Below are 20333 nucleotides of genomic sequence, written 5' to 3' on the forward strand. Positions count from 1 at the left end.
ATTATATCACTGTAAATAATAAATCTTGCTGTGTACAATCAAGGCTGAATATATTTTTAGCAGTTTTTTTGTTGTTGAGAAAAATGGGATTCTAGAGACGTATACACGTATTCATGCAAAGTTGTCCAACTTTCAAATGTTATGTAACCCTAACTGACTCCTGTTTGAACTGTGTGCTTATTAATTTTGTGTCTATGATGAAGCCATGGAGACTTAATAAAGAAGTCACCTTGTGAGCAGTGAATCTTTAATTTTTGTCGGTCATACAGAAATACTTGATTTCAAGAGGAAAGACAGCTGAAAATGTAGTTATGTAAAGCTTTAACACAACATGGAAATTTAATTAGATATCCAAATTTGAATTTTATCATCAAATACATTTTTAGACTAAATAAACACATTTTAAGGGAGTAATAGGGAAAAGGAGATTAAGACCTTTCAGCTGGTGAAAATGATATGTAAATAAGTAAGAATGCATGTAGACCTACATAATTAAGCAAACTGAAACACTAATATGAAGTATATATATTATATTTTTTTCTCCCTTCGAATCTGGGAGGGTGGAACCCCAGCTCCAGCTATGGACGAGCCCTCAGGGGGCCCAACTTGATATTTTTTCATGGGGCCCAAAATCTCTGGCAGCCCCCCTGACCCCAGGACCTATTTTTGTTCAGACCAGAGGTCTGTGGACTTTATTTTAAGAGTCAGTTAAAATATTTAAAGTCTGTTTGTAATTCATCTGCCTGGTTAAGTCTTTAAATGTGTCTGCTCTACTGTGTGTGTGATCTTCTGTCAGCTTACTCTTCATGAGTTATTTGATGTGTGTTTGTAGAAAGTCCACTACAAAAGGATGTTAGGGTGTGGGGCTTCAAAGGCTGTCCCGACAACAGATGTAACAAAGCTCCTGGATTTTTTTTGTTTGGAGAAGTCAAAGTCAGACCTGAGACCAGGACAGGAATCCTGGAGCGCAGGATGGAAACCAGCAGAGCTATGAGAGGTTCGCTTACAGATGTGTCTCTGGGTCCGCGTTAAGCGGCAGAGCAACAGAATACGTGTCTGTAAATAACTCATTTAGAAGAATACCGTTGAACCTTTAGGAAGGCTGAGGAGGTCGTGGAACACGAGGGCTTGAGGAAGCCCCCAGAGGACATGCGCTGCTGAACTTTAGGAAAAGTTCATTCTGAAGACAATGAAGGTCTGCTGTGTGGAAGGTCAGAGGTCACCTGATGTCACGTAGCTGTTACAAATATCCGCTCCTCCTGGATTCACATGAACAGCTGCTTACTTAAAGGTTTTCCTGCTTAGGGATGGGAGGAGTTCTCCCTGCGATCCAAAATCATCTCAGAACACAAAAATAATCCTAAAAGTCTCTTCTTTACAATTGGTAATATTTTTAATCGTGACCCTGACCTTCTTCAGAATACGCCCTCAGATGCTCTCTGTGAGGAGTATGCAGCTCACTTTAGAGGGAAGGTCGACACCATCAGATGTGTAATTTTACCCTCCAAAGGCAGTATAGATTGTGATAAATATGAGTGTGTGTGCCTGCCTGAGGAAACACTGGACAGTTTGTCCTGGTTGAAGCCGAGAGTCTTGATAAAGTTTTCTCCTCAGTGAAGCCCACCACCAAGTCCCACTAGATTTTTTCAGCAATTTTCTGACTCTGTTAAGAGATTTTAACCCTGATGAACTGCTCCCTTCAGACGAGGTCTTTCCTGCCGCCTTTAAAGGGGCGGTGGTGAGACCCCTGTTGAAGAAGAGCAATGTAGATTTTAATGATTTAAACAACTTTCGACCGGTATCTAACTTCTTAGCAAAACTCTAGAGAAGCTGGTTTTAATCCAGATTCATGATTTTATTGACTCATGCAACGTCCTTTTACCTTACAAACCCTCGCGGCCTCTGCGCTCCTCTGGCAGCCGACTCCTTGTGATTGCAGAAGTCAGGACACATACCCATGGCGAGGCGTCCTTCCAGTTCTATGGCCCTCGTATCTGGAACAGGCTGCCAGAGGACCTCAGGGCTGTAGAGAATATTCGTGTTTTTAACCCTTTCACTTTCCGATCAGGTGACCCCGCCGGGACAGGGGGTGGTTAAACAGGGTTTAAAGTTCACGACTTGACTGCGGCGGCCTGGGCGCTCCTAGGGGTGTGCTTAGGCGATGGTTTCTGCCCTCCCTCCCTGGGTCGGTGCCTTGGCTGCTGCTGTTGATCAACTACTGCCAAGGCAGATGGCTAACCTGGTGGTGTGTCATTCAGCTCCTAACCCATCTGAACCAAGCCTAGTGTTTACTTAGGCTGTTTTTTAGGTTTTGTGTGTGTGACTGGCAAATGGGTTGTGAGATGGGGGGTGTAACTGTCACAGTTGTTTTTCTATGTGTGGGGAAGGGACGGCAATATGGGTTCTATTGGGTCATTTTAATCTGTTAAGCACTTTGAGCTGCATTTTCTTTTGTATGAAAAGTGCTGTACAAATAAAGTTTGATCGATTGATCCCACCCTCGGCCTTCACACACACGCACATTAACCCGAACCCCCGGTAGTCGGTCCTGATCCAGCAGGGCCAATCTAAAACTATACTCTCGAGTCGGAGTCAAAGTAGATGATGGTTGGAGCAGACTGCATGACCTGGACTCTAGCCCCTCCTGGTGGAGAGGTTTGGAACTGCACTTCCACTTCTGCACGTTTAGCTCAGAGCTGAAGAGGTTTTTGTTAGAAAAGTTCAGATTCTTTAGATCTAATGTTAAAAAAAGACGAGACATGAAAACAGTTTTCATGGAAAGGCTCCGTGTTCCAGACGTTCCGGTGAGCCGAGACACACATTTGTCTGTCTTTCAGTAAAGTCTCCTCAGACCTTAGATCAAAGGTCACATTTCTGAGAGGTCACATGTAGTTATAAAGATGACATTCATATAAAAAGCCATTTCCTGTTAGATGACCAGGAGGGTAAAGTAAATCTTTGTTTTTCCATGATCCGGCCAAATAGAAGCAAGGACCAAGGCGTTCCCAAGCGAGCGATCTGAATCTGCCCCAGGGGTCTCCTCCTGGTGGGATGTAACCAGAAATCCTCTAAGAGAAGGCGACCTGGAGGCGTCCTGCCGCCGTAGACACTTTTGGATGTCGAGAAGCAACGACTTAAAAGCATGGAACCAGATCCAGGATCTCCTTTCAGCCATGAGCTGGATGTCATGGTCCGGATGAGGGCTGGAACGTTGTTGGATCAGTAATTCCGTGAGTACAAAGCTGGATTCCACTTGTCCTCGTCTGCATCCTACTCAGGACCTCATTCCTGAACTCTGCTGGAGCATCATCAGCATCCCAGCTCCTTCAGGTCTATCTCCATGAACACAATAAAGCCTTTCTGCTGCCACCTACTGGAGCAGCGACCTTACTACAACAGAACAAAGACGCCGAGCAGTTATTTGTAAAATACATTTAATCCCTTTATACTTGGGCAAATCAACGTCTACAAGGATGAGACTGATGTGGCAGTGTGTCCTGAGTGGGCATCAGGGGCAGTAGCAGGAAGTGATGTCATCAGAGCGTGTTTCCCCTCAGCACTGCCACTAAATCAGCCCCCTCCCCCCTTCTCTGATGAACCAGGCAAAGAAATCATAATACAGAGAAAAGGCAGACATTCCTACAACCTTCATCATCTTCATGAGTACAACACACTGAAGCCACAGCACAGGGCAGGGCTCCAACCCCGTAGACTCTACCACTGCGCGCGCGCGCGCGTGTGTGTGTGTGTGTGTGTGTGTGTGTGTGTGTGTGTGTGTGTGTGTGTGTGTGTGTGTGTGTTCTGATGAGCCTACATGTGCCACTGACAGATGGGTTTCGGATTCGCTGGTGGCCACAGAACCAACCAGCTACTTTAACCCCCCATCAGGCTTGTTTGGACATAAACGATGGATGGAGCAGGTTAGAGGGCGGCAGAGCCAGGAAGGATGCTACAGCGGGTCGGGTAAGGCAGAACCGGACAGCAACAGGAACCCAGAAACTGGTCCTCTTGACCCTACCCATCCCCCTGAGCAGAAGACTAATCCTGTTCATCCAAACGGGCTCTACTGAGGCGACACCTCTGGAAGTCCCAGTAGCAGGGGTCAGCTGGAGGAACTGGGTCAGAACCCGACAGATCCAACAGTGGCGCATAAACCCACAAAGGTTCTAGAATGAAAGTTACCGTGGCAACCGGGGAGGAAGTAAACACGCATGAGTAGACACTTAAGTACAACAGACAGATTGTTACATGCTATATTCTTTGGCACCCAAGTTAGACATAGAACTCCAGATGAGAAGAGCAAACATGACTGGATGAGGTGGTGAGCGAGTGAAGGTGTCGGAGCTGGCAGCAGAACACAAACAAGTCAGCTGCTCTCTGAACTTCCTGTGGAACGTTCTGGTGGGATCCAGCTGTCCCTACGGGACGTGTCTCCCATGGAAGCACCTGCTCACTGACTACCAGCTTCTCAGATCATGCAGACGACACGGATACACAGATATGGGACAACATACGTGTGTGTGTGTGTGTGTGTGTGTGTGTGTGTGTGTGTGTGTGTGTGTGTGTGTGTGTGTGTGTGTGAGACCAACTCCTGTACTTCACTAGTACTGGTCACATGCGTCCATATCTGACTGAATATTCAGAACGACCGAGCGAGATTAATACGGGAACAGCTCATGTGAAACATGCTCAGGCAGATGAAGCTCCGCCCACAAACACTTATATACAGTTTATACATAAAACAATGACATAAATTCCAAAAACAATAGAGTAAAAAGCATGGTCAGAGGCAAGAAGGCAGTAAAAACCAGTCAGTCACTAAGGAATTACAGTACCTTTACTGCTGAGCGCACCGATGAGCATGATGCCTGATGTCACATCTACATATAAAGTTAGGATAGGGCTGGTTGAATACAACAGCATCTGTGACTAACAGAGTTCATTAACAGTGTAACAAAGGTTTTAGTTCATGATCCTAAAGAGCCGACTAGATCCAGCAAGCACTATATCTGATAACTTCATATAATAAAGGAGAGAGCAGCAGCTGAGCAGGCGTAGCCTTCCCTCCACGCCCCGCCTCTCAGTACACAGGGCTGTTCCGTATCCCACAGCACAGCACCATGCTGAAGATCATCTCAAAGATCTGCAGGGAGGAACAGCATCAGCATCAGGAGACACGCTTCATTACTCTTACCCTGCCCCCCCATCCAGGTAAAACGTAGAAGCACACACTAGAGTAGAGTGTGTGTGAGTGTGGACCAGGAAAGAGTCTGTAAACATCAGGAACTAATACACAATAATAATTATTATTGTTGTTAGAATAACATAAACAATGATGATTTGTATTATTGGTATAATAAAAATGTGAATTTCTACAGTGTTTTTCTAAAGGGCCCAGGTGAACCTCAGACAGAAAAATAACATTCTTCATCTTCCAAATACAAACTCACCATGATGATGGCCACCACCAGCGCGGCGATCTCAATCAAGTGAATGTTATCCGTGAACAGCGTATCGATCTTGCTGTGGCAGTTCTGCAGGTTAGAGCCGAGCAGAGGCGTCCCGTTAGCATCGCTACTTCAGACAGCCTCACCAGTCCCGGGTAGCAGGAACTGGTTCAGCACTGGTTCCACTGTTAGTTAAGACTAACACAACCAGTTCCACTGCTAGTTAAGACTAACACAACCAGTTCCACTGTTAGTTAAGACTAACACAACCGGTTCCACTGCTAGTTAAGGCTAACAACCAGTTCCACTGCTAGTTAAGACTAACACAACCAGTTCCATGGTTAGTTAAGACTAACACAACCAGTTCCACTGTTGGTTAAGACTAACACAACCAGTTCCACTGCTAGTTAAGACTAACACAACCAGTTCCATGGTTAGTTAAGACTAACACAACCAGTTCCACTGCTAGTTAAGACTAACACAACCGGTTCCACTGCTAGTTAAGACTAACACAACTGGTTCCACTGTTAGTTAAGACTAACACAACCGGTTCCATGGTTAGTTAAGACTAACACAACCGGTTCCACTGCTAGTTAAGGCTAACAACCAGTTCCACTGTTAGTTAAGACTAACACAACTGGTTCAACTGTTAGTTAAGACTAACAACCAGTTCCACTGCTAGTTAAGGCTAACAACCAGTTCCACTGTTAGTTAAGACTAACACAACTGGTTCAACTGTTAGTTAAGACTAACAACCAGTTCCACTGCTAGTTAAGGCTAACAACCAGTTCCACTGTTAGTTAAGACTAACACAACCGGTTCCATAGTTAGTTAAGACTAACAACCAGTTCCACTGTTAGTTAAGACTAACACAACCGGTTCCACTGCTAGTTAAGGCTAACAACCAGTTCCACTGCTAGTTAAGGCTAACAACCAGTTCCACTGCTAGTTAAGGCTAACAACCAGTTCCACTGTTAGTTAAGACTAACACAACCAGTTCCATGGTTAGTTAAGACTAACACAACCAGTTCAACTGTTAGTCAAGACTAACACAACCAGTTACACTGTGAGTTAAGACTAACACAACCAGTTACACAGTTAGTTAAGACTAACACAACCAGTTCCACTGCTAGTTAAGGATAACAACCAGTTCCACTGTTAGTTAAGACTAACACAACCAGTTCCATGGTTAGTTAAGACTAACACAACCAGTTCAACTGTTAGTCAAGACTAACACAACCAGTTACACTGTGAGTTAAGACTAACACAACCAGTTACACAGTTAGTTGAGACTAACACAACTGGTTCAACTGTTAGTTAAGACTAACAACCAGTTCCACTGCTAGTTAAGGCTAACAACCAGTTCCACTGTTAGTTAAGACTAACACAACCAGTTCCACTGCTAGTTAAGGCTAACAACCAGTTCCACTGTTAGTTAAGACTAACACAACCAGTTCCACTGCTAGTTAAGGCTAACAACCAGTTCCACTGTTAGTTAAGACTAACACAACCAGTTCCACTGCTAGTTAAGGCTAACCACCAGTTACACTGTTAGTTAAGACTAACACAACCAGTTCCATGGTTAGTTAAGACTAACACAACCAGTTCCATGGTTAGTTAAGATTAACACAACCAGTTCAACTGTTAGTTAAGACTAACTCAACCAGTTACACTGTTAGTTAAGACTAACACAACCAGTTCCATGGTTAGTTAAGACTAACACAACCAGTTACACTGTTAGTCAAGACTAACTCAACCAGTTACACTGTTAGTTAAGACTAACACAACCAGTTCCATGGTGAGTTAAGACTAACACAACCAGTTCAACTGTTAGTCAAGACTAACACAACCAGTTACACTGTGAGTTAAGACTAACACAACCAGTTATACAGTTAGTTGAGACCAACACAAACAGTTCCACTGTACTTCAAGACTAACACAACCAGTTATACTGTTAGTTAAGACTAACACAACTGGTTCAACTGTTAGTTAAGACTAACAACCAGTTCCACTGCTAGTTAAGGCTAACAACTGGTTCAACTGTTAGTTAAGACTAACAACCGGTTCCACTGCTAGTTAAGGCTAACAACCAGTTCCACTGTTAGTTAAGACTAACACAACCAGTTCCATGGTTAGTTAAGACTAACACAACCAGTTCCATGGTTAGTTAAGATTAACACAACCAGTTCAACTGTTAGTTAAGACTAACTCAACCAGTTCCATGGTTAGTTAAGATTAACACAACCAGTTCAACTGTTAGTTAAGACTAACAACCGGTTCCACTGCTAGTTAAGGCTAACAACCAGTTCCACTGTTAGTTAAGACTAACACAACCAGTTCCATGGTTAGTTAAGACTAACACAACCAGTTCCACTGTTAGTTAAGACTAACAACCAGTTCCACTGTTAGTTAAGACTAACACAACTGGTTCAACTGCTAGTTAAGACTAACAACCAGTTCCACTGCTAGTTAAGACTAACACAACCAGTTCCATGGTTAGTTAAGACTAACATAACTGGTTCAAATGTTAGTTAAGACTAACAACCAGTTCCACTGTTAGTTAAGACTAACAACCAGTTCCACTGTTAGTTAAGACTAACACAACTGGTTCAACAGTTAGTTAAGACTAGCATAACTGGTTCAAATGTTAGTTAAGACTAACACAACCATAGTTAACAGCCACCCTGCTGACTCATCTGCTGAGGAGGAGGAAGGAACTTACTACTGTTGTCCATTTCTCGGGGCAGATATCAGACGTCAGTTGTGTCAGAATTGAGGTCACCTGACCCTTACCACAGCAGTTCAGCTGAAACACAACAACCAGGGGATTAACAGGAAGTGGGTGTGATGTAATAATGGTGATGGGTCCTGGGTTAGCTCTGCACTCAGACTTTATTATTATTATTTCCTGTCCTACCGTCTCGTGGAAGACCTTGAGCACTTTGGCCACAGCGGTCTTTTTGTCCTGTTCCAGGGTCTTCACCATGGCCTGATCGTAGACGGAGTCGTAGAAGTTCTTCATCTCCTGGGAGACCTGAGAATGAAACCAGCCCTTACTGGTCTGTGTTCAGACAGAAACCAGATTTCTGTTTGGTTCTGAGCTGGCAGCCCAGTTCCAAATAACCAGAGAAGAACCAAACCTCAGAACACCACGCCTGACTTAAGTTAGAGAAACATTTGCTGGTTCTAGATTCTTGGAAAAAATGTTTGAACACCAAATGATGCTAAATGTTAGTGGTGGAAGAATAGCATCCATTATTATTATTATTACTTTCTTTATTATTATTAGGTAAGAAACCAGCATCCTAGCGAGGCTAGTCTTCAGTCTTCAGTATTTTTCCTTATTTTCACCCGTTTTAACCAACTGCTTTATCATGAACGTGACAAAGTAGCTCTCGAATGGTTGTTGGTGATGTCTTCAGGCCTCATTCGAGGACAATCTGTTGAGGACAAACTTGCTATTTCTGTTAGATGAAGAGGGCTAACATTCAATAAAGCAAATCCCATCTATTGTTTGTTCGTTTTCTTCTGCTTCTCCGGGTCCAGGTCAGCGGGGTCGCTCCCTTCTTCCCTCCCAGCAGAGACGAGATTCTCCTGCCACCAAACACGACACCCCCACACCACTGCTGTGCCCAGAAATTCTGTCCAAAAGGGTAATGAACAGAACCGGTGAGACAAGGTCCGACCCTAACTGGAACAGGTTCGGCTTACTGCCGGCTATGTGGACCAGGCTCATGCTCCTCTGGTACGTGGACTGAATGGCCCTTAGCAAAAGGCCATCCACCCCATACCCCAGCAGCACCCCTTGAGATGCCCAGGATGCATCTCATCCACCCCTGTGGCTCTGCTGTTGAGTAGTTGTTTGACTTACTTCATCAACTTCTGCTCCAGGGATTGGAAAGTTAATTCTCAGACCTCCCAGCTCTGGTTCCTCCTTGGAATGTGTGTCGGTGTGATTGAGTTGCTCCTCAAAGTATTCCTTCTACCACTCAACTATAGCCCCAGACGACGTCAGCAACCCCCATCCCCACTGAAAACTGTGTGCGAGTCGCTGCCTTCCCCTCTTAAGGACGGTTTGAGAGAATCGTCACCAAACTCCTCCCATGTCTGAGATTTTGCCTCGGTAACTGCCACTGCTGCGGCCTGTTTGGCCGTCCGGTACTTATGGCCTGCAGGTCTATTTTTCAGCCTGACAGCTCCCCTAACCAGTGGGTACGGGGTTACCACGACAACCAGCACCAGCAACCTTGCGACCACATCTAGCCACAGCTGCCTCAACAATCGCAGAGCTGAAGAGGGCCGATTCAGACTCATGTCCCCCGCTGCTCTCGGGAAGCGTCAAAGCTCTGCAGGAGGAGGGAGTTGAAGAAGGTCTTGACAGATTTGTATTATTGTGTTTTTTTCCTTTTCTTATCTATAAAATAACCAAATAAACTATGTTGATTGATTGACTGAATGACTGATTTGCCTGCCAGGCATTCCCAGTTAGGGTTGCAGGGGTAAACCGGTTTATTAACCCCGATGTGAAACGTTGAGGTTAACCCACCGTAAAGGCATCGCTAACACTTCAGATTTTAAAAGTAATTAGCGGACTAAAACAAAAGCGAAACTAAACGCACAGCAGAACCTGCGACAACAACCACCAGGACCGCTCCATTCCCACCTAGGAAGCACTTGAAGTCTCGTGTGAGGGACGTTTTTAGAAACGTCCACCTGCCGAGCCAACAGAAAGCAAGTTGCAACATCCTAACTTATCATCTCTGACATCATGAATAGGGTTGGGCATCGTTTGATTTTGAACGATTCCAATTCCTAGTTTTGATTCCCGATTCTGATTCTTTGAAGACCTGACATGCTTTACATGAGCCAGCTAACCACAGGTCCTACTAGATGAAATAATCTTAACTCCAACATGAATTTTAACTCTATGAACAACAACATCACCTTCATCTAGACACAAACATGTTTTGGAGACAAAAAGAAAAAGACTTGCAGCACAACCAGTGTGTTTGTTTCTGACCACAACCAAAGTCTGGAAGCAGCCTCTGGGATGAGAGGCTAAATGTCTCCAACATATCCAGAAACGTCCAGCTGTTTTCAGCTGAAGCTCTCAGGATGATCATGTCCAGGATGACTGAGAACCACACCTCCATGCTGCAGCAGCGTTCAGTCACAACAGGAAGTGAAACTTAAATGTAGCTGCTGTCAGTAACAAGCTAACAGATTTAAACATTAAAACTCTCAACAGAAATAGTTCAGAAAGGAAATTAAAATGTTATTTATTATTATTATTATTATACAAGTAAAACTCTCAACAGAAATAGTTCAGAAAGGTGATTAAAATGTTATTTATTATTATTATTATTATTATTTATTATGGTGGCAGAAGCTGGTGTGGTCCACCACAGAGAAGCTGCTCTAGCATGATGACTTTAATTATTCTACAGGTTACTGTTCAGCCTTCTGACACACACACACACGCACACACACACACACACACACACACGCACACACACACACACACACACACACACACACGCACACGCACACGCACACACACACACACGTGCTGACGCTCCGTGTGTGTTTTTATTTCTGCAGTGAGACAAACTCACCTCACACGTCCAGAGTTTGTTCTTTAAGCTTCTATTAAACCCACCGTGTTGACGTATTTAACACGTTTCCTCTACGCTGCAGGAGTTAACGTTTACGTTACGGAGTAAAGGTTCGGCAGACATGTTTGTTTATATCTGGGTGGGGGAGGGGGGACTCGTGCTGCACACAGACGGCTGGTGTGATCAGCTCTGAAAAGCATTGATCACAACTTGCAGATCACATTTATTTTTCATGGAAATCGGCCGCGGATTCCTCTTCCGTCGGCATTCTAGGAATCAAAATAAAAAAAGTTGAGCGATTCGAGAGTATGTTAGTGACTGAAGTGATATTAGAACAATCTGTGAGCGAGGGTTCATGTATTAAGTGTTATTCTACGTTTCCCCTGTGTTTGTCTAAAGCAAGCTGGTACGGCAAGCCATCTTAACAATTAATCAAGTACACCTCCCTATTCTATATAACAATAATATAATTAATTCGTGTCCAAATAATTATCCTAATGATGAAATTAAAGATGTAAACACAGGAAGAAATTATATTTCAGGATATTCACGTTAACAACTGCACTTGTAAGAGTGTAGCATCGTTTTCATTAAGGTGTCTCTCCATCCTTCAGCGATGACCCTCACCAGTTGTCAATTGTTAAACCTTTTTGTCTTTTTACAGAAACTCAAATAAATAAAGGCGTGGAACACTGAAAATCCATTTTTACTTTTGCTTTCTGATTATCGCTCATTCTGAGTATTCATGCAGGTTGAACATGAAAATAGTCTCCTACACCTACCTCCTGCATTAGCTTCTGATAGAAACTAGACGGTGAATCTCTAGGATTAGAAAAGCCTGACAGATCTACGTCACACTGGCACTTAACGTTCATGGGGAAGCCTGTTGTTGGTTTAACAGAGAACACCTCTGCTCGGTAGCGGTTTTAGGCACCGCCAGACCGGGCGGCTGCCCGGGGTGGCATTTTTTCATGACACAAAGGGGACGCACAACCGCGGAGTTAAAATAAATAAATAAATAAGAAACCTGCGCCGCAACATGGTTTATTGGAACCAGCACGCTGGCGCCCCCTGCAGCTGCTCCTGCTCACCGAGAGGGTTCAGGCGAGAGCTGTGTGTGAAGAAGGGAATAGGGAGGGGCGCGGGGGAATTCACCTCTGGGTCTCCCAAATGAAAGGGGGGTCTGAATCAGCTGAGATGACTGAAGCCAATCACACCTTGATGTTCTTCCATATAACGCACATTTAATTCATAATATTAAAATACAAGCTTATAATTCCTTCACGTTTTGGTGAATTGTGTGAAATGGCCAAAAAATAAATAAAGTCAAGGAAAAACAAAACGATTTTGTGGTCACCCACCAAGGTGAGTTGTTTTAGTCTTGACTCCTGGTTGTTGTTGACGACTGGCAACCTGTTTATTGAGTCAAGTGCCAAACCAGATGGACAGAAAAAGGCCAAAACCATCAGGTGCCCAGTTCAGGAAAAGAAGAATAGAAGAGGAGAAACGAGCTAAAGATAAAGGTAGCACGTTTCCATGCTAGGATGCATGTTTTGAGTTTTTTCTAAACCAGTTAACTGGGGATTTTAACAGTTAAATTTAGTCAACTCATTGCTAACGTTGATCATGATTCATGCTAGGGCTGGGCGATCATATGATCGCACTTTGTGATCACGATCATTTTCAGTTCAATTACGGTGATCATCTGGGAGTCTCGATCAGAAATAACAGATGTGTGCAGCCTCAGTAGGGGGCGCTAACACTCCATGCGCGTTGGTTGCCCACCGCCATTTAACAAAAAGAAGAAGCATTTGCAATTACACTTTTCCTGCTCCGCTACTTCGGTGAAGAGGTTTAATAAGGAGAATGGCCAAACGTGGAGCTGAAAACAGTGAGGTAGATCCCAGTCATGACTCGGAGTTGTCTTCTGGAGATGAAGACATTGTTCAAAAGAAAAGTTACTCAACGTCAGTTGTGTGGCGGTGGTTCGGGTATCTCAAAAGTGACGTTGAGCAAATCAAGCCGACATGCAAGGTATGTCGGCGATTGGTGCCTTCAAAAACTGGCAACACTAAGAATCTATTTAATCATCTAAAGAAATACCACCCAAGTGATTATACAGAGAGCGTGAAAATGCGAGCAGAGTCCAGACAACTTGTTAGCTTGTCTCAAAGTAGACTTAGCACTAGCGCGGCTGCTAGCAGTGGTCCAGCTGGCACTGGTGGTGCAGCTGCACAACCAAAACAGCAATCAATCATCTTGTCATTTTCAGCTGTTGCACCGTACGAGCAGAACTCAAAGAGAAGCAAAACCATCACAAAAGCTATAACTTTTTGTATAGCAAAAGACACGATGCCTCTGAACACAGTAGAGCAGGGGTGTCAAACATGCGGCCCGAGATGGATGTGTAAACTTTATTTTCATACTTCACAATGTAGAGTGAAAATAAACGTATCTTTGTGAGCAAGTTTCCTCTGTAATGAGTATAAATAAAACAAAGCTGCGCTCAAGGCTCACACAAGAACTTGAATCCCATCCTGAAGTTGGCCGCCACTCAGGATGGGATTCTTATATTGATGTTCTGGTGAAAGCTCAAAGATGTAAAGTAAAATGAGTCAAATATATTTTAACTGCTGCATGAAACTGATCTAGCCATGTGATCTGTAAGCTCTTTGAATCACTAAGCAATGTTTTTTTTTGTTTGTTGATTTTTTTTTTTTTTTTTCAAATTTTCAAGTACACTTCAGGTGTTGTACTTGTACTACACTGTCCTCAGGCTCCAGCCTTGTTTTATATTGGTTGTATTAAAACAAAGAAACAATCTGAAGGTTTTTTTTTTTATTTACCGGTCCGGCCCACTTGGGACTAGATTTCCGTCAATGTGGCCCCTGAGCTAAAATGAGTTTGACACCCCTGCATTAGAGAAAGAAGGACTTAAGCATTTAATCAAAGTGCTGGACCAAAGGTACGAAATACCTGGCCGAAAGTATTTTTCTCAAACTGCACTGCCACAGCTGTATGATGAATGCAGAGAAAAGCTAAAGATGGAGCTCAAAGATGTTTCATTCAGCAGATAATTTGTTTATTTTGTACCTGTATAGCATTAAAGACACACAGAATGTCAATAAAATGTTTAACTAATATCTAGTTTCTTTATTTTTACATTTTAAGCTGCTTTAAACTGACTATATAAAAATTAATCGTGATTAAAATAGAGATCGAACAATATGGAAAAATATATCATGATCATTCTTTTTGCCATATCGCCCAGGCCTAATTCATGCTCATAATGACTAAACTCTACAAGCAGAAAGGAAGTCCCAGTCCTCACCAACTGTCCTGTTATTAGCATTTCCAGTACTACTGAACATGTTAACGAAATACATTACTGGTCTACTGATCCTAGCACGCCAGCAAACTCATGCAGTCTCCAAATATGCGTGTGGACCTAGCGGTGTGTTTGGAAGAAGACTGAGCAAGGTCTCCACAGCTACAGGGCAAGTGGCTTTGTGGCAGCACAGATGGCAGCCAACGACGTGTGAGGAAATGAACGTGAAGCTGTTTAGAAACAGAAAAGGTTGAGGTCCACAAAGTGCCACGTTTCATATGAATCCCATGATGAGCCTTTCAGTGATGCCCTTAAACAGTTGGAGGTTGAATCCTTCAGTGTTGTTCTTGATGCAGCCACGTCAGCCAGCAGGGAGAGGTTTTCCACACTGGAAATTGTACAAAACACATTTGGGGTTTTGACCAGTTTTCCAAGCCTTGCAGATGAGGAGCTGACGGACCAATGTGAGGAACTGAGCACCACACTGCACTTGATGGGAACGCTGATTTGGACGGTAGAGAGCTTGTGCAAGAAATCAAGAACGTCCCTAACCTGCCACCAACGACCATAAGCCTCCTGGAGCTTATCACGTTCATCCATGATAAAGATCTAGCGGAGATCCACCCCAACTTATGGACTGCTCTCAGGCTTGCTCTCACTCTGCCTGTCACTGTGGCTCAAGCAGAGAGGAGCTTTTCAAAACTGAAGTTGATCAAGTCCTACCTGAGGTCAACCATGTCTCAGGAGCGACTCACTCACCTGGCCGTCATCAGTATCAGTCGCTCAGTAGGGGAGCAGACTTCATATGATGACGTTATAGATGACTTTGCATCAAGGAGGGCCAGGAAGGTTAGGCTCTAGTTAGTGTTTCTGCTCCAAGTGCAACGCTGCAGTGATTAGTTTTAGTGTTTTATGTGTGATGAAGGAATGTTGCTATTTAGAATATTTGTTATATATTCTGTTCATATATTATTCTTTATATTTTGTTATTGTTTATTTTTGTATATTTGATTCTATATACTTTTGATCCATTCATGTACATAATGTATATTGTTTTAAAGGGATGTCTCGCCCAAGGAGAACCGCCACTGTCTCTGCTAGTAGAAGCTAACCGTTAGCATTAGCAACTCCACCACCCAGCAGAACTCCTCCAGGCTTGTGTTATTTGTGGAGATAAAACATGAACGTTGCGAGTCAGTGGTTGAGTCATGTTGCTGTTATCCAGTCCGTGGTGAGATAGGGTGTGTGTTTCTAAATTATATATGTTCATGCGAATGTGAAATCAATTCATGTAAAATAATCATGCAACCATTATTATTTCTCAGACTAAAATGTATAATCATAGCAACCCTGCTCCCAACAAACCCTCACTCATGACCCTTTGCTTGTGACGTCACACCACTCGTGGGGCCACCCGCTTTGCCATGGCGGATGACTGTTTACAAACATTCAAACTCCAGCGAAGCTAGTCAGCACAAGCCCATTTGAAGCCTTTGATCTCTTTCATTTAATCAAATCAAATCAAATCACTTTTATTGTCACGTCACATGTGCAGGTACACTGGTACGGTACATGCGAGTGAAATTCTTGTGTGCGAGTTTCACAGCAACAGAGTTGTGCAAAAATACAATAATGTAAAAACAAGTAAAATATAAAAATGGCTAATCTAAGTAATAATATGTATAAGTTGTAATGTATTTACATTACTAAATGTTTATGCAAGTATATTATTATTATTTTTTAATATATTGTTCTACGTGTGTGCGTTGTTGATTTCACAGTAAAATGGTAACAGCTAGCTGCGCGGTTGGCTGCACTAACAGACAAGGACGTAGTCAACTCATTTCTTTTTTTCCAATTAACTATGAAGGAGACTACGGACGGGTATAACCTGCAGCGATCAATCAAACAGACTAGCAGCCCTCAAAGTGTCTTCGGATTTGCAGCGATGGTGTTCTTACCGGGTAAGACTAACATTCGTATACTTCATGAGGGAAACAGGGACAGGGGTAAATGTGATGCGTTTGATAATCCTAATGCATGGATGGATATTTCACCACAGATGAGGTGAAATGCGAGATCATTTTTTGCAATAACATTGTTCCGGTGTAGGATTACGTGTTAAAATTACGTTATTTTAGTCTGATGAGCGTCGACATTAGGAGATATCTTGCCTCTTCCTGGCGCGTGACAAGCATCTGAACCCAGTGACCCCGCCAGCAAAAACAACCACTTGAGATCTGGACTTTTTTTTTAAAATATATCGGCTCCAGTGAAAAGTGAAATGCTTTTTATCGCACAACGTTATAAATCCAGCGGAGCCAATTCTGGCAATGTTGGCAACTTGTTTTATTTCATGAGGAAGACGTGGACAGGGACAAATGTGATGCGTTTTGGATGGATGGATATTTCACCAAGGAGTACGCACGGTACCGTTCACTTTAGTGACACGCAAGATACTTATTTACATTACTATTACTCCACTGTAGGATTACGTGTGTTATAATTACGTTATTTATTTAGTACGAGCGTCGCCGTTAGGGGATCTTAGCTGAACTTGGTGACACCAGCAACAAAAACTAGGAGGGATCTTGGCTTCTGTTAAAATCAGCTTTGGTGTAAAGTGAAACAATCTTCATAACAAAAGCCCTTTTCAGACAGACATTCTGGAACATTTACGGACAATTCAATCCGGTTTTTAACCGGAACTGTGTTTTCAGACACACCACTTTTGTACCGGAACTTGTCCTTTCGGCTGCGTTCACACAGCAGGGAAAAGTTCCAGATGTCTGACGGCGGCGGGGGGGTGGGGGTAGAGAATCGGACTTATGTTAAGAAGAAGAAGAAGAAAATATCATTTCTATAGCGCCTCTCAAGATAAAAATCATGAGGCGCTGAAGCATAATTCTGCGCACACGAAGACGCATAAGAGACCTGGATGATGAAGCTCAATGGTTAAAGGAATCACTGAAGCGGTGTGAAGCGCTCCGTCGCGCGTCTAGGCGGTACCGTAGGAGGCGAGCTGCCGTGGTTCGCCGCATGCTACAGCAGCGGGCTATCTGGGTGCGCACAGCGTCCCCCGGTCCCCTCCTCCTCCCCCTCCCCCTTGTCCGGAACTTTACCTCACCAGTCTGAAGCAGCCACCCTGTCCGTAACAAGTCCGGACCTGTTACTAGGGGCTTCGTCCGGTAAAATTCCGGAACACGTTATCCGGATGTTTGTATTCAGACAGAAAGGTCTTACGGACAGAGTTCGGAACATTTCCGTTTTTCATGGCCTGTCTGAAGGGGGCTATAATGTTATAAAGCCAGAGGGGTGAATTTTGGCTAAGTCGGCAACTTGTTTACCGCGATAAACAGCCGCAGAGAGAAATTAAGCTAACGTTGGTAAGCTAGTTAATAACACTTAACTTTTGCATATACCGCTCTCTGTGATCCCCACCTAGGTGTGCTACTTCTTCTGGTAACTAAACCGGGCTTAAACTAGCAGAAGGAATGCTAAAAATGGCAAAAAACAAAAAACAATTTCAGGCTCCACTTATCTACTTATGCTTTGTGCAGTACTGGTGTTGCTCACTGTTTACATGATTTAGCCAACCAATATGGTAGACCCACGTGATTAGGTGACGTTGGTGCAAAGAGTCCATGCTTGGGCCTGCCAGGCACTCATGGGCCCCAACCCTTGGCCTGGTCCCAGGGCGGGACCCCGGTAACCCTCCGGGCCGGGTACTCTGGCTCTTTGGTTTAAAAATCACGAAGAGTCCTCTGAAACGCTCTTTGTCTGACTCCGATTGTGATTTACAATCATTGAAAATGTGTAATTCTTGTTATCTGTTTTAGTAAAAGTGTCAACACTGTTCAATTTAATCCTAAAGTAATAACATTATCTTTAGGTCAGACTTATCTCAAATAACTAAACATTATATATGAAATGAAATCAGAACTAATAAAAACGTGGGTGTGAGGAGCTCAGGCTGACCAGGTCATGACCTCGTGCAGGGACAGACAGGATCCACTCACCGTGTCTTTGTGCATGTAGCCCCAGACTCCAGCAGCAACTTCACAGGCAAACAGGATGACCAGGCAAACGAAGAACTGAGGAGAAACATATAGCATCCACGTTAGAGAAGCATACACGTTACCATCTCTAGTGGACAGCTGACTGAGCGTGACACTCACAGTTCCCAGCAAACACTGGGACTCCTGAATGGCGCCGTAGCATCCCAGAAACCCAACCACCATCATCACAGCACCGACGGCGATCAGGATGTGGACGCCTGGAAAGAGGACAGACGGACTGATTAGGACATACGAAAGATCAGACCATACCTAACACAACATGCCACCCAGCTCCTGGTGCAATCTACTGTCATCTCCCGCCTCCATTACTGCAACGCCCTTCTAACTGGTCTTCCAGGCTGGACTGTGAGACCTCTTCAAATGGTCCAGAACGCAGCGGCGCGTCTGGTCTTCAATCAGCCAAAAAGAGCACACGTCACCCCTCTGTTCATTGAGCTCCACTGGCTACCGCTAGCAGCACGCATCAAATTCAAATAGCTAACACTAGCATACAAAGTCCGAGATGGTACGGCTCCCATCTACCTGAATCCTCTTGCAAAGGCTTACGGCTCGGCCCGGCCGCTCCGGTCATCACAGGATGGTCGGCTAGCAGTGCCTACACCACGCTCAGGACAATCCAGACTCTTCTCATGCATCGTTCCACAAATGTGGAATGACCTTCCAAGCACTACCAGAACAGGAGCTTCCTTTTCTATTTTCAAGAAACTCCTGAAGACCCTGCTCTTCAGAGAGCATCTTCTAAACTAGCTCCTTCCCTGCACCCGTCCCCCTCTCTACTGTCCACTCCTTGTTCCCTCCTCTCCATGACTGATGTCACGTTGTTGTTGTTATTGTTGTTGATAGCCTCAAGGGCAACATGCCGATTATCACTTGTAAGTCGCTTTGGACAAAAGCGTCTGCTAAATACATAAACATACCGGAGAGCTCCGGCCCGGTGCAGTAGCACCCAACTGACAGCAGGTGGCGCCATTTGGGTCTGCTCTGGCTCTGAGGAGCAGCAACATCTTCTGACCTTATGACTGCTCCTCCTCTTCCTCCTACTCCCCCTGCTCCTCCCTCCTCCCTCCCGTCCTGATGAGCTGTTATTGAGGCCCAGCAGAAAGACGGCGGCTGTTCTGTGTTTTTTTTCCAGAGCTCTCCTCTGGTTTGACGGAGGTGAAGGTGTGAGTTCTGGATCTGTCTGTGCGGCAGAAGGAACGTCCTCCTAAACAACAGGAAGTCCCGGCTCTGCTCTCGCCGTACCAGGCTGGGATCCAGCCTGCATCGATACCCGACAGCTCAGACATAATTTAATTTCAGACCACTAAATGGTGCTGTGCTTTGTACGCCCTTCTCCCACATCCTCCTCTCTCAGAGCCACACAAGCACAAGTCATTTAAAAATCAATATGCTGGCAAGTGATTCATCCATCAGCTGTAATGCAGCTCAGCCGTCCATCTCTAATGCATTCTTTCATTCAAAATCACACTGAAAAGTTGTGCTCACTTCTGTGTTTTCCTGTCTGTCCTTATTTAATCTGCTGGGTTGTCCTCCATTAGGAAAGCAGCCGCTGCTCTCTGCTCTTGTTCTACGCCATCAGCAGCAAGATGACATCGGACTGAATGTTGCTCCAGGACAATGTCTGTAGCTCTGGTCTCAGTAGTCTTCAGTCAGAATGTTTAACAGTGACTTAGTGAACATCTCCCATGCAGCAGCTGCTTACACCCCTGTGGGATTAAAAACTGAAACCTCATCTCTCTGGAGACTTGGTGAGCTTCAGAGAGAATCATCTCCCTTCTCAGACGGTGCAGAAGACAGCAGAACCTAAAGAAGAGGAGACCAGCGAGCTAAGCTAGAAGATAAAACCCCAAAAGAGGAGCTGAGA

The 20333-nt window shown here is 44.2% G+C and overlaps 2 protein-coding genes across 3 annotated transcripts in view; both read right to left on the reverse strand.

Annotated features, from left to right (window-relative positions):
• Window positions 1–1986, reverse strand: part of LOC139071709 (plakophilin-3-like) — an 80852-nt gene extending 78866 nt beyond the window's left edge. Inside the window, exon 1 of the mRNA XM_070554595.1 lies at window positions 1883–1986. The gene's annotated coding sequence lies outside the window, so the exon portion shown is untranslated. The remainder of the gene's footprint in view (window positions 1–1882) is intronic.
• A 2833-nt stretch (window positions 1987–4819) lies between these two features.
• Window positions 4820–20333, reverse strand: part of LOC107381941 (CD81 antigen) — a 44765-nt gene continuing 29251 nt past the window's right edge. The window contains exons 3-8 of one of the 2 annotated variants that reach the window (XM_015953876.3): window positions 18569–18666; window positions 18410–18484; window positions 8365–8481; window positions 8170–8253; window positions 5451–5534; window positions 4820–5143 (exon numbers count right to left, since the gene is read on the reverse strand). In XM_015953876.3, the coding sequence (XP_015809362.1) occupies window positions 5081–5143; window positions 5451–5534; window positions 8170–8253; window positions 8365–8481; window positions 18410–18484; window positions 18569–18666 (521 nt within the window). In that variant the 3' untranslated portion in view covers window positions 4820–5080. Of the gene's footprint in view, window positions 5144–5450; window positions 5535–8169; window positions 8254–8364; window positions 8482–18409; window positions 18667–20333 lie in introns of both variants that reach the window. The other variant, XM_070554597.1, reaches the window with a different exon arrangement.

This window comes from Nothobranchius furzeri, chromosome 9 (genome assembly GCF_043380555.1).
Source record: "Nothobranchius furzeri strain GRZ-AD chromosome 9, NfurGRZ-RIMD1, whole genome shotgun sequence".
NCBI lineage: Eukaryota > Metazoa > Chordata > Actinopteri > Cyprinodontiformes > Nothobranchiidae > Nothobranchius > Nothobranchius furzeri.